Source organism: Notamacropus eugenii, chromosome 1 (assembly GCF_028372415.1).
Source record: "Notamacropus eugenii isolate mMacEug1 chromosome 1, mMacEug1.pri_v2, whole genome shotgun sequence".
Lineage (NCBI taxonomy): Eukaryota > Metazoa > Chordata > Mammalia > Diprotodontia > Macropodidae > Notamacropus > Notamacropus eugenii.
In genome coordinates, this window is record NC_092872.1 from 389,619,251 (window position 1) to 389,633,506 (window position 14,256).

General features: G+C 42.3%; 1 protein-coding gene across 2 annotated transcripts in view; it reads right to left on the reverse strand.

The window, feature by feature from the left end:
• CCNJL (cyclin J like) overlaps nt 1–14,256 on the reverse strand; it is a 50,347-nt gene that overhangs the window by 13,011 nt on the left and 23,080 nt on the right. For both annotated transcript variants that reach the window (XM_072630883.1, XM_072630884.1), the window contains exon 3: nt 9,017–9,227. In XM_072630883.1, the coding sequence (XP_072486984.1) occupies nt 9,017–9,227 (211 nt within the window). The remainder of the gene's footprint in view (nt 1–9,016; nt 9,228–14,256) is intronic.

Genomic DNA, 14,256 nt, shown 5'->3' on the forward strand with positions numbered 1-14,256 from the left:
GAGAACAAAAAAATTAAACTTTACTGGAGACTTAGACCCACTGTTCCTTTGGGGGGCAGTTTCAGCAACTCAATGCTCCCTTTTTGGTGAATACCATTGTCCTTCTGGAATCATAGTGGCTCAAAAGACACCTTTCTCACACTACTCCCCCTCTCTATTCCAGACACTGGCCTTCCTGCTTTTCCTCACAGCCTGTCTCCCAACACGGCTCTCCCTCCTCCGCACCTCCCACACCTGGTTTCCCAGGCTTCTTTCAAGACTCTGCTCAGATGCCATCTGCAAGAGGCCTTTCCAGGTCCCTCCAGCTAATAGTACCTTCCATTGAAGATAGTTTTCTATCTATTTAGATCTATATAGAGCTAGCTAGATGTTAGATCTCTCTCATTTGTATATAGTCGTTTGCATAATTGTCTCCCCAATCAGAGGAAGATGGGTGCTGCAGTGAGTGGACTGAACAATGAGCCTGGATTCAGGAAGACCCGAGTTCAAATTCGGCCTCAGATGCTTGCCAGTGGTGTGGCCTTGAGCAAGTCACTTAACCTCTTTCTGCCTTAGTTTCTTCAACTGTAAAATGAGGATAATAATAGCACCTTACCCCTTAAGGCTGTTGTGAAAAACAAATGAGGTAGTATTTGTATTAGCCAGTGCTTGGCACATAGCAGGTACTCAATTAGTCCTTTTCTCCCAAATGAGAGCTCTGTGAGGGTGGGGAATCATGCTTTTAGCTTTCTTTGTCTCCTTAGTGCTTAACCCAGTGCCTGGCACATATTGAGAACTTAATAAATGCTTGGAGAGAGAAGTCAGTTAGCTTGGTATAGCATCAGTATTCAAGATACCTCTATACTTGTCCTATCTCTCCAAAAATTAGCTATGGGAACTTGGGCAAGTTATCTCCCACTGCCCCCAAACCCTCAAGTCTCAGTTTCCTCATTTGTAAAATGAATGGGTTATATATGAGGATCTGAAGGTCCCCTCCAATAGGATCCATAGATTTAGCACCATATTGTTCAATCCTCTCATTTTACAGATGAGGAAATTGAGGTCTAAAGAGGTGATATGATTTTCCTAAGATCACACCCAGGTAGTAATGATACTTTAAGGGGGAAAAAAAAGGGAGACAGGGAGAGAGAAAGGGGGGAGAAAGTGAATGAAGGAGGAGGGGAAGGGGAGAGGAGGAAAGGGAAGAAGAGAGGGAGGGAGAAAGAGAGAGAATATTTCCCAAGGGAAGACCTCCTCCTACACACTGAAGGGGGCCTGCTTTTCTGATGCTAATTGCAGTTTCTCTAGGCTCAGCAACAGAGGCCAGAGGCTTGAAAGGGCAGGCAAGGATAGTGCTTCTTCAGCCTGGCAAAATCGACTCTTTGGACTCAGACAACCTATTTCCTGAGGAAGTCAGGGACCAGAAAACAGAATGAGGACCTGGACCCGCAGAGGCTGCCCTTGGACAACACACTCACTATTCCAGCATGCAGGGCGGATAACAAACATAATCTCCATAGCAGTGCGCTCTACAGATCTTGGCTTGGGAGGATTAAATGCCTATTCATCAAAAAAAAAAAAAATCATCCTAAATGGAGGAGAACGTGGTACTAGGAGATGACATAGGAGTCCCTGGTTCAGTAACCAATATACGTGGTGTGAATGAGTAAGTTATTACTCTCAAAGCCTCGGTTTCCTCATCTGTAAAACACACTACTTTCTCCTTGATGGGATTACCAGGATCTCATGGGCAGGGAAGTCCACTGGCTACAAGAAAGGGGTTAGGTGTGGGAGGGAGTTAGAATAAAAAGCTCAAATAAGGTTTCCTCTCTTTTGGCCACAGAACAACTCAGTGGGAGGGAAAGAGGAAAAGGCGCTAATGCCCTCCAGTGGCTTCTTTTTCAAAACAGCCAAGGCTTGCTTCCTCAGGTCTTTGTGGCTTCCTCTTTTCCAGGGGCTCCAGTCACTGGGAGGTTAGGAGGAATCCACTCTAACTGAGCCACAAACATAAGTCACTCTTGAGGGATCAGGCCTGCCAATGTATTTTTACAAAGAACTGTTCCTTGGACTTGGCACGATGTGTGCCAGGGACTATTTGCCAGCAGAACACTGGTTCCTTTTCTTTCTTAAAGTAAAAACAAAACAAAAATAACCCCCAGGAAGCAGATTGCTTTCATTCCTCCCTCCCAAAGTTTTATTGATTTTTTTCATCATCATCATCATCATTTCCCACTGCCTCTCTTACCTCCCACCCTATTAGAACTCAACCTGGTCACAATCACTTTTATTTTTCAAACCAAAGAAGATTCCTCCCAAATAAGCTGGTTGCTGCTGGTGGACAATAGAATGGACAGCTGATTTCGATAAAAGTTTAGATAAAACAGGCGATGCCTTCCCAATCGGTATGAAGGAGGTTTCTCTGATAGAGGCCAAAGGGTGTAGGCTCAACTAAACCCCCACAGGACTGGTCTAGGATTAGTTATGTTTTGTAATACTGGATTAGAAACTCACCACATAGCACAAGTAGTTCATCCTACATATCACCTAGGGGGTGAGGGCTTTCATTGGGATACTGTATGTGATTTGTGATTTGTAGCTTCTCAAGTAGGAAATGCAGAAAATTTATTCCACATTGGAGGCTCATTTTCCTAGAGGTTTCTCTAATACCTGGGAGGATTTCCCTAATCTCAGAGGTAGTGGAAATGCTTGCTACATATACCAACCTGCCCTGGCTTCTCAGACAGAGTCCCTGTTTGCTCTGGCATCTCATACTGCATCCCCCCCAAACTGACCTAAATGGTCTCACTGTTTTGAACTGCCTGCGACACTCTCCTCAAATGACAGGAGCATAGAGAGACTGAAGGTCACTTATTATTTGGCTGGGATCTGGAACTGCGCGAGGTCAGCCCTGAGTCCTTTGTCTGGTGGAAGGAGACGAATCTTTTTCAAGGTTAGGGTTGTACTGTCATTCCAGTGTGAAAGGGCAAAAAAAGACAAATGCCACCAGCAAGCAAGATCCATAGGACTATTTACAAAGAGGACATGACACCCTGCTTTATAAAGAGCTGAATGGAAAGCCAGAGAAATTCTACTGTGTTCTCTCCTCTCCCTCCTCTACTGAGGAAAAAAATTGGGGCCCTTCCAGCTAAACCACCCATCAATGAAACAGTCCAGAGGACAGGCTGCCACTAGCATGGTGGCCCCTTTCAAAACTGGGTTAGATTTAATGCTCATTATACTGGCAGAGACCACACTGTCCCCTAAATGCCAATGCTTCGCTCCAGGCCAGTATGAGGGGATTGGACTAGGTGGCCTAAGGTTCCTTCTGACTCCAAATCTAGTTTCCCTAAGAAGCTCAGAAGACAGGGAGTCTGGGGGGTCCTTGCCTTACTCTGACCCTAAGTATCTGACCTCTCAGATCCCTGATTCCTCCGTGCCTGTTTTAGAAATGAAGAGCTTACTCAGATCTCAGCAGCCCAGTTTAGATAAAACAGGCAATGCCTTCCCAATCAGTATGAAGGAGGTTTCTCTGATAGAGGCCAAAGGGTGTAGGCTCAACTAAACCCCCACAGGACTGGTCTAGGATTAGTTATGTTTTGTAATACTGGATTAGAAACTCACCACATAGCACAAGTAGTTCATCCTACATATCACCTAGGGGGTGAGGGCTTTCATTGGGATACTGTATGTATATAATGGCTTCTGAGGCAGTGATACTGTGAATTAGTGTTAGGCTTGGAATCAGCAAATTCAGGTTTTCAAATACTATGTCTGACACATAAACTGGGTGATCTTGGACTAGTCACCTACCCCTCTATGAGCTTACCTTACTAAGTCATAGGCAGGTCAGAAGAGGGATTTCTCTCCCACATACAAGGAGTGGGAAAAGTAAGGGCCTAAAGCCACAGAAGTGACTTTTATTCAAAAGTAAAACCCCATAAACTAAAAAACATTTTAATCATTGCACATCCCATAAGCAAAGACAGAGGCAGCTTTGAAGTGGTCACCGCGTGCAGATAACATCACAGGAAATAGAGGAGGTAACAAATCTACAACTTGGAGATTTGCAAGGACAGAGCTTCCTTTCTTGGGATCAGCCTCTTAGCATAAAATGTGCTGGAGTAGGTTATCCTCCAATTGCCTTGGAGGCCAACACCCTCTTGTTGCCCAATGCAGTAAGAATGAAATTTTAATATTCCTTCTGGTCTTTAATAAATACGATGAAAACTAGGGCCTGGTGTTGGAAACCCTACTGCTCCACTATTAAGATCTATAAAAAATGTTCCAATGATTCTCAAACCCTGCCCCAAGCACAGTGCCTAGCATACAACAGGTATTTAATCAATGCTACCTAGTTTCCTTCCTTCCATATTCTATCAACTTTATTTATAATAGAAAGCAATTAAAAATAGCCCATGTACCTAATGAAGCAGTTTATGAATGTAACAGGGTACCCCATAAGAAGAACAAATGTGAAGGTTACTTAGAAATGTGGAAAAACTTATCCAGCAATAATGCACAGTAAAGAAGAGAGGATTAAAACATACATGCTTATTACAGCTCTGCTGGTGATACAATGTAATCTGACAAATACACAGGAGAAAGATCTGAAACAGATACAAGAAATCGGCATTTTTCCTTTTGTGTGAAAGTTAACATTAAAAAAAATTATAAATAATTAGAGGAGTTTTATAACATGATTTTTAGGGCAGCAAGCAAACCTAGTGCATAGAGAGCTGGGCCTGGGGTCAGGAAGATCTGAGTTCAAATCCACTCTCAGATACTTATTACATAGCTGACCCTGGGCCAGTCACTTAACCCTGTTTGCCTCAGTTTCCTTATCTGTCAAAAGAGCTGGAGAAGGAAATGGCAAATCACTCCAGTATATTTGCCAAGAAAACCCCAAATTAGGTCACAAAAAGTCGACACTACTGAAAACAACTGAAAAACAAACGTAATTTTTTATTTGAAATGAGTATTTCAGTTGATTTGTGACTAGGTTTAAAATTTAAAAACAAAAACCTCTCCAGGTGCTAAATATTTCTGGATCTGAAGCCACATCCCCTTCACAGACTTGGTATTTGTCACTGTCATTTTCTACATAAATCAAAGGCATTTTCAATACAACATAAAAAGATATACCCCTGGAGGAAGGACCTAGGGCAGCTTTCATCAGCCTCCAATTACAGCCCCAGAAACAAGTGACATCCCTCCCATAGTTCACCATCATCCCTTCAAGAAAAGCTACCATAATCTGATTGAGAACAACCCATTAGTTCATTCCTCTCCACTAGAAAGGGATTAAGCTTGCTTTCAAGTCCTTTAGGTCTGAAACCAGGCCTCTTACAGCAATCAAGGTGAGGAAGGGGGAGGGAAGGGAGAGAGGGGGAAGTTTATTGGGGGAGGAAGATAGGCTGCCCCTGGAGGCTCAAGAGATCCTGATGTGGCAGTCAAACAGGCAGTAACTTTTATAGGAATTTCTGTCCCTGAAGATCTCCTATTTAAGGTGCCATTAACACTGTTATTCTGTTTGAGAGCTCACCCTCACCCCCAGTTCTTCCCCCTTGTGCTCCTTCAAGTCAAAACAAAGTGACACATGAATCCAACTTATCCAAAGACATAATGGAAAAGCAGAAACTTCTGAGATCAAAGAAAGTGATTTAGGGGTGGGAGTAGGGGTCATACATTTATCTTAATAGCTTCTTGCAAAAGGAGACTATCATTGTTCCAAAAAGTTTCTCAAATGAAACCAGTTGCATTTAAGAGACAGGTTTTCTATCAATCAAATTTGAAGGAGAAAGGGGAGGATCTACTTAGCTATTAGGCTTATGTGAAGCCACAAGTAAGTGAGGAGTAAGACCCTTCAAAATTTCCAAGGACAGAATAATTTTGTGAAAGGGAGATGGAGGAGTCACTTTAGGCCCAAAGAGAGCTCCACCTCACCACTGCAGAACATCTGCCCAAGTCCACTGAAGCCTGCCACTTATCATTTTGTGCAGATGCAAGATGCTTAGAAGTCAAGAGTGCCTTTGTACTTTTTCCACATGGCAAAATAACCCCACATACTAAAGAACCAAACTGGATTCCATTTATCATGGTCTAGAAGTATTTTCAAGTATTGTAGCAATGCAGTAGATAGGTAGCATCAGCAAGACCTGGGGGTTCAAGTTCTGAATTAGTTGCATGACATTGGGCAAACTTCTTTGTCTCTAGATCTCAGGCTCTTCATTTGTAAAGTGGGGGTAAAGGGGTAGGAGATTGGATGTTGGATGATCATCCTTACGGTCTCTTCTAGTTCTCCATCTAGAATCTTCCAAGAGTGGCTCAGCTCTAGATTACTGCCTTTTGTTAGTATCTGACTTGGTCTTGTAACCGGTGGCTATTTTCTAGGAACAGTATTTCCCTACTTTCTGCAAACGCAACGCAGAAAGTTTGTCTAGGGAAGGGGTATACCTAGGAAGGGCTGCTAGGTGTTAAAATGGATAGAATGCTGGGCTTGGAATCAGAAAGACTAATCTTCCTGAGCTCAAATCTGGCCTCAGACACTTACAGTTGTGTGAACCTGGGTAAGTCACTTAATTCTATTTGCCTCAGTTTCCTCATCTGTAAAATGAGCTGGAGAAGGAAATAACAAACCACTCCAGTTATCTTTGCCAAGAAAACCCTAAATAGGGTCCCTGAAGAGATAAGCACAATTAAGATAAATGAATAACACAGGTAGGAAAGGCTCAGGAAGAACAAGGAAGCAAGAGTCATGTGGCAGAGAGGAGGAAAAAATGGCCTGGAATTTAGGAGACCTGGGTTCTAATCACAGGATCACAGATTTAGAATTAGAAAGGACCTTAGAGGTCATGGAGTCCAATCCTCTCATTTTATAGATGAGAAAAAAAAAAGAAGCCCAGGAGACTGTGACCAGGATCACATACCTGCTAGGTGTCTGAGAACAGACTGACCTCAGTCTATCTGACCTAAAGTCCAACAATCTATTAACTATTCCACAATGTCTTTCAGAACTAATCCTAATTTTGTCATTATCTAGCAGTGCCACAATATTGGGTAAGTCAGTACTACTTGTGATATTTAACTTGTACCTTGTAGGGAGAATTAAATGACATAAAATCTGTAAAGTCTATTTGCAAGCATTATAAAGGCTATATAAATTTCTGATGTTATTCATCTTTATGTATAAAATGAACATGAACTAGATCTCCACAGTCTCCTGTAGGTCTAAAAGCCTGCTAGATGCCTCTACCTTGAGACCCAAGGCTAGAATCTAGAGGGAGGCAAACCACCTAGTTTTGCAAATAGATATACCTTTAGTAATGTTCATCAGTGTTTTCCTGAATTTCCTCAGGATTAGCTCCTGAAGACTTGCTGTGCCAAGAGGCTTCCTCCCTACCCTTTAAGGGGCACTTCTGGGGGAAAATAGATTAAAAAAGATGCCTTCTGTGGTCAGACTGGTTAAAGGATGCCTTTATAAGGGATCATGATAGCCCTTGATGGGATAGGAAATATCTGAAGCCAAAAACCAAGGTGTCTCCTTGAAGAAAATATAGGGGAAGCTGAGCTCAAAACTTCCTAGTTGATAGCCTGCCGACCCATGTGGAAGCAAGACAGTCTGGGGAGGCAGAAGGGAAAAGGGATGAATAGGATTTCAGGGCTGTCATGGAAACTTTTCTTTCCCTGGGTAATGGCAGCATATGGCAGTGCCCCCCAAAGTCGATTTCTCCTGCCTCAGGCTGGCTCCAGTCTTCAGCTACGTATGTGTACTCTGTTTTCCTTTCAGTCTGAGGGGTCTCCCCCTACTCCTTTTCTCCCTTTCCCCTCCCCCTTTACTCAGCCACTGTAGCAACACACTCTCCCTTACTTAGCTTCACAAACAGATGCTCAGAGGGAAGGCTCATGTAGCCCTGCTGAAACTTAACTCTGTCCCACCCCCTGATTCAGTCCCAACAAAGATGAAGAGCCGCTCAGACTGACAGCTGCAGCATGGTCCAGGTGGTGCACTCTGGCTTTTACTGGTTAAGATGCAGCCAAGGAAGCCAGGTTTATTTCTTCCTATGAATGGGGATGGGGGGAGGGTGAGAGGGAGAGAAGGGGATGGGAAGAGTGAGGAGAGTTAGCTGTTTTTTGGTTCAGAAACACATAACACAGCTCTATTTCCCTAAGTAAAGCTCCTCTGTAATAGGTGTGCTCTCTACAGCAAACCTGAGACTGTGGTCTAGAAATTCCCCATTTTCTCTTAGGCAAAAAGTCTAGGTTTTCCCTCTACTTCAAAGAGAGAGGACTGAAGACATAAGAAATGGTATCATGAAACAGATGTACAAGACCCATCTCTTTTGAGAAAGAGCCCAATGATCATCCTAGTGGTAGGGCTTCATGCCCTGACCTATATTTTTTTGTTCAGTCATTTCAGTTGTGTCTCACTCTTTGTGACCCTATTTGGGGTTTTCTTGGCAAAGATACTGGAGTGGTTTGCCATTTCCTTCTCTAATTCATTTGAAAGGTGAGGAACTGAGGCAAACAGGATGCAGTGAGTTGCCCAAGGTCATACAGCCAGTAAGTATCTGAGGATAGATTTGAGCTCTGGTCTTCCTAACTCCAGGTCTAGTGCCACCTAGCTGCCCAGATGTTCAAAGGTGCCCCGTATTTCTAGTAACATTTTTGGAAAAGTATAAAGTCCACCAGGGACTACACTGTAATGCTTGTCACAGGTCAGGAAAAGATGTTTAAGAAGAGATCAAAGGTTCCTTCCCACTTCAAGCACTCTAGCTAGTGAGTTCTCATTATCCCCCTTCTCTTGGGCCCAAGTGACTATGGTATACAATCCTCTCCAATCAATTACTTAATAAAGTCATTCAAGGCCTGAATCTCAGTGATTAAGCATGGGAGAGAGGGAGGGAGGAATGAATGGAGGGAGGGAAAGAAGGGTGGAGTGAAGTGAGGAGAGGAAGTGTAGAGATCCATCCTCCCTTCCCCCTTCCTCCAAGCCCCAGGGAACAAGACAATGAGAAAGAGAAGAGAGGTTTCCACTTACTTGCTAGCAAAAGACAGGCTATGGCCACGATATGCAGCTGCTTTGCAGTCACACTGTATCGATCCATGAAGAGGTCCAGCAGGTAGACAGCCAGGTGTCTGGCTGTGGGGCAGATCTTGCAGTGGTTGCTGAGGACAGAAACTAAGTCGACAAAATACCTTCGGCTCTCAAGGAGGGGGGACTGGGCTTTGTAGACCGGCAGCTTCAGCTCCTGGAGAAACGATGAGAGGGAAGAAGATGAGAATCTTAGGGTGTTCAAGGAAAGCACCCAAAGTTTAGTTTGTTACCTGAGTTCAAATCACTGGGAGCATCTAGCAAACTAATATTTTGTGAATGAATGATGAACACCTAGGACCAACAAAGACTTAATGCTTATTAGAGTAAATTTCTTATCTGTGGTAGTAGGAGGAGGCATGGAAGTAGTTAAATGATTAAGGTTACAGTTTTGGAACTAGAAGTGATGTTAACAGATGAGGGAACTGAGATCCAGAGAGGTTAAGTAAACTTAGGTCCAAGATCACACTAGTGGATAAGCAGAACTGGAATTCAAACCCATGTCTTTGGCCTCCAAAGCCTCTTTTCAATGCATTACAAATGGCAAGAGTATTTGAGTTTAGGCCTGAATTTTGTAGTGAAAGGATCTCTTTGCTACTGACTTGCTATGTAACCCTGGGCATACTGCCTTGCCTTCTTCATCAGTAAACCATTCTACTCAACCACACCTTTCCCCTCCATCTCATAGGATCATAGCACTATGCAAAAGATAGCCTTTGCCCTCAAGGAGCTCACAATGTAATCCAATACTTACATACACCACCAGCATGCATTTAGAGTAAAATAATCCAATTTTTGAGAGGAAGGCAAAAATCTGTCCTAGGAGAGGGAAAAGAGGATGAGGATGGGAAAGGATTAGGGGAAGTAGTTTGTATCATACAGGCCACCATGCCAGGCTATAAATCAATTATTTTTCAAACCAAGTACATAGTGATTTTGAATGGTGGGTATCACTGGCCTAGATGTCAGGAAAGCCAGGTTCCAGTTCTAGCTGCTACTATGTGATCTTAGGCAAATCAATTTCCTTTTGTGGATAGTTAAGAGTAACAGCTTGGTGTAGGAGAGTGCTGGATCTGAAATTGGGAGGAGCTAGGATGGAACTCTCATTCCACTACCTACAGGTTGTATGATGTTGGGCCAGTCACTGAACTTTCCTGGGTCTCTGGGGTAGCTAGGTGGCACAGGGGATTGGGTCAGGAAGGACTGAGTCTTAACTGACTTCAGGCTGGGCACTCTCTCCACTGTGCCACCCAGCTGCCCCACACATACTCGTGTGTGCGTAAAGTATAAAATGTATGTACATGTCATCCCCACCCCCTATTGTCCTTCCCAATGGAAGGCAGGGATGTTTTTTTCATTTTCTTTGTAGCTCCAGTACTTGCCTAACATGTAGTTATCACTTAATAAATGCTTACTGACTGATTTACTGACTCTGTAAGGGCTGAGAGTATGTCCTACCTACTCATTCTTTATCTCTTCCATACCTAACTTAACAAGTAAGCTTATTTTTGTTGTTGGTAAGAAGGGATCTTTGTACATAGATATAGCAGCATGGTGGCTAACTCTCTCTAACCTGTAACTCATGATAATTAAGCATTATTATGAAGGTTTAAAGATAACTGAAACTATACAAAGTCTCCCTTTAGCAACAGACTGAAATATTTTTATGTATCAAGAAACATAATTGACATTTGTACTCTGCTAGATTAAAAACTTCATGAAATCAGAAGACTAAATGTATGTAGCAAGTGAATTCAACAGACTTTTAAATTTATTAAACATTAGGCATTCGGCTACATGTTTGATTTACAGAGACAAAAATCAAAACAGTCCTTGCCTCCTCTATTGTACCTACCTAGCACAGTATGTTGCACATGTTAGGTACTCAGTGTTTGTAGAAATTGAAGAATCTACTTAAATCTTGAATAAAACCTGTCCTCTCAACTCCCAATCTACAGATACCATTACAAAATGGTGTAACTCTGAAACTCTGTCTCCAATGGGAAAGAGATGCTCCAATCCAAGGGACATTTACTTTTCCTTACCAGAGCTTACCCAGAGTCAGAATGTTAACACTTGGGAGGAATACTGGAGATCCTTACACCCCTCCTTCCCATTTTACAGATGAAGAAACAATTCTGGGAGGCTCCATGACCTCCCCAACATCATACAGCTAATAAGCTGGGGCTGGAGTGCAGGTCTTCTGATCCAATACTCATTTAGTATTCTTTTCACAAATACCGTGTTGTCTTTTTTTTTTTGTAAAGGGCTATATATTTATTCACCCAAAAGGGAAAACAAGTAGGGTCTTCAGTAAAAGAAAAAAAAAAGAAGATACTATTTTGGTTACAGTAGGTCAACTCTTTGGCCTCTTGATTTCAACCTCACATCCTCTTAAGGTTGAAGGAGGCTCTTAACTTTCTGTGTGTAACCCCCCCCCCCCCCTTGGTAGTATGGTGAAGCAAGCCTAGGGACACCTTAGAATGAGGATTTCAAAGGTATAAAATAAAACACATAGGATTACAAAGGAAACCAATTCTATGCAAATACTGTTTTATCAAAATATTTTAAAACCAAGTTTCTGGGCTTCTTTCAGGTTTAAGAACTGTTCTAAGGCCATATGGTAAGGCTGGGTTTCCAGGCCCTAGTCAGGACATGAAGATGTCACAGAGGCCTTTGCTCTCAGGTACTTCTGGATTTCTAAACTAAGTTTCTTTGAAGACTCTCTCAATTCAAACAAATATCCTTTTTCACAAGGCTGCCTGGATCTGAGAGACAATAGGGCAGTTCCTCATCCAAATCAGTCCTCAAAGCAATTACTAGGATTAGAAGGGCATTTAGCTACCAGCAAATGTAGTAACCAGAGGGGAGCAAAGTGACCAAGCAGAGCTTCCTCCCAAAAGGCTTACACAAAAGTTCTCAGGATCAAAGGCGAAAGGGAGGCTAGGACAGGGAGTGGGGTGCTCACAGAAGCTTAAAGATTTCCTATTCCCTGTGCTGGTCAAAATGTGTTCACTGCATCTGATTATCTTTTGGATACATACACTTCTGAGATGACTTCTGCCACGAGCTGGGTCTCAATGGTCCCTTCTACTGCTAAGATTTCTTCAGCAACTTAGTCACAGATACCTTTGGAAAGAGATAAAATCCCACCTCCTGCAGGAAAACTTCTGCACCTGGCTCTCCATACGAACTGTTTTACATATGAATGAATGAATGAAAAAGCATTTATCAAGAGCTTACTAAGGACAAAGCATTGTGCTAGGCTCTGGGGACACAAATAATAAAATTGAGACAGTCTCTGTTCAAAATGCTCACATTCTAACAAAAAACAAAACAAATTTAGAAGGCTACAAGGCTGAGGAAGGAAAGGCAAGAAGTCCTAAGCGGGCAAAGGTGGGCAAATGGCAAGGTCCCAAGGTTCTCAAGGTAATGATTTAACTATCTCACAGATAGGTTTAATCTCCATAGAAGACATTTTGGAACCCATATATGGATAGGAAACTTGAAAAGGGATTAGTAGATAAAGAGGCTGATACAGTACATGAACGATCACACACAGCATCAGGATGCCTGCTTTTGAATTTTGCCCCATACCAGCTACTGGACTTCAGTCAAGTCACTTAACCTCTGGGCCCCAGTTATCTTCTCTCTTTCACTGAGAAGGGATCACTTTCTCTATTTATTTTTCAGGGTAGGTAGGTGGGTTTTCTCTTACTTTTCCCCTCCTTAGGATATCTGGCAGCTTATATAGGTTCAATCATTTCCCCTACGTGGACGATGCCCAAATTTATTTAGCCAGCTCTAATTTCTCTTCTGAACACTTTCCTGACTTGTAACTTCAACAGCCTATTGAACATCTCTTCATCTGGAATGTAACATTTGCAAAACAGCTCCTCTCCCCAGTGAACCAGATTCAAAACCGTAGGAGTCATTTTTGATTCTTCCCTTCTTACTCATTCTCCATGAAATGATCAATAATCACATCCTGTCTTTTTTACCTCCATAATATCTTTTCCAATCCGTCCCCAACTTTCTACTCAGTCACTCCCAAAGGTCAAGACCTCAAAACCTCTCATTAGGTCTATTACAACAGCCTCCTAACTGGTATTCAATCTCCCCCTTCTATAGTGTATCCTTCACATAACTGGCAAAAAACAAAACAAAAAACTTCCTAAAGGCATTGGCCTGGCCACATCCGCATGAAAAATTTATCAATGACTCCTCTGGATAAAAGCAATACAAAGACCTTAGCTTGGTATTCCAAAGCTCTAAGCAATCTAGCCAAAACCTACTTGCGTGGCCTCACTGCACATTAGCCTGTTTGAACTCTCTGGATTCAAGCCTAGACTATTAGCAAATTAGAGCTGTACTTTACACACCTGGAATGGAATTCTTTCTTCATTTATGCCTTTCAAATTTCTTACCTTCCTTCAAGGTACTTCCTTGGGTACTTCCTCTTATAAAGCCTTCCATATTCAAGCTCAAAGTATTCTCTGCATCCTCAAATTTTTCTAGAGCATGAGATCCAAACATCTCTTTTGTCCCCTATTTCCAAACTGCCATCACTTCCAGTCATCACTCCCATCTCGTGTATTATACTTATCTGTATTTTTATTGATCCTTACAGTAAAATGAAAGCATGATTTGTTTTTTTAAATCTCTATTTTAATCTATTTAACTTTGATCTATTTTTAATCTACGACACACAGAGGTGTAAGAGTCAAGGTGGGTGGAAAGGTGAAGTAGATTTCAGCCTAAGAGAAAATTTCCTAAGGATCAGATCTATCCAAAGGTTATTACCTTGGGAGAAGTGGGAAGTGGAGGAAGTTAGGAAACCATGTTGACTGTATCCATTACAAGTTTATGTTATCTAATCTTCAACTTGGCCTTCAAGGAATGAAGGCAATCCTTTTTTGCTCTCCTAGTCAGTTTTCTATCTCTCCCCAAAAAGGCTGTTCCAAACCTCAAGTCTCTCACAATATCCTGTACCACCTACAGCTAAGGACATTGCTTCATACTTTTCTGATAAAATTGAGGCCATTTGCCTCTTCTCTACATCTCTAATTCTTGTTTCCTTTTTCTTTTTTTTTTGCTACATTTTTTAATGAAGAGGTAGGGGCTCTTTTACTTGCCAAGGCTAACACACACACACACGCACACACGGACACATGCACACATGGACA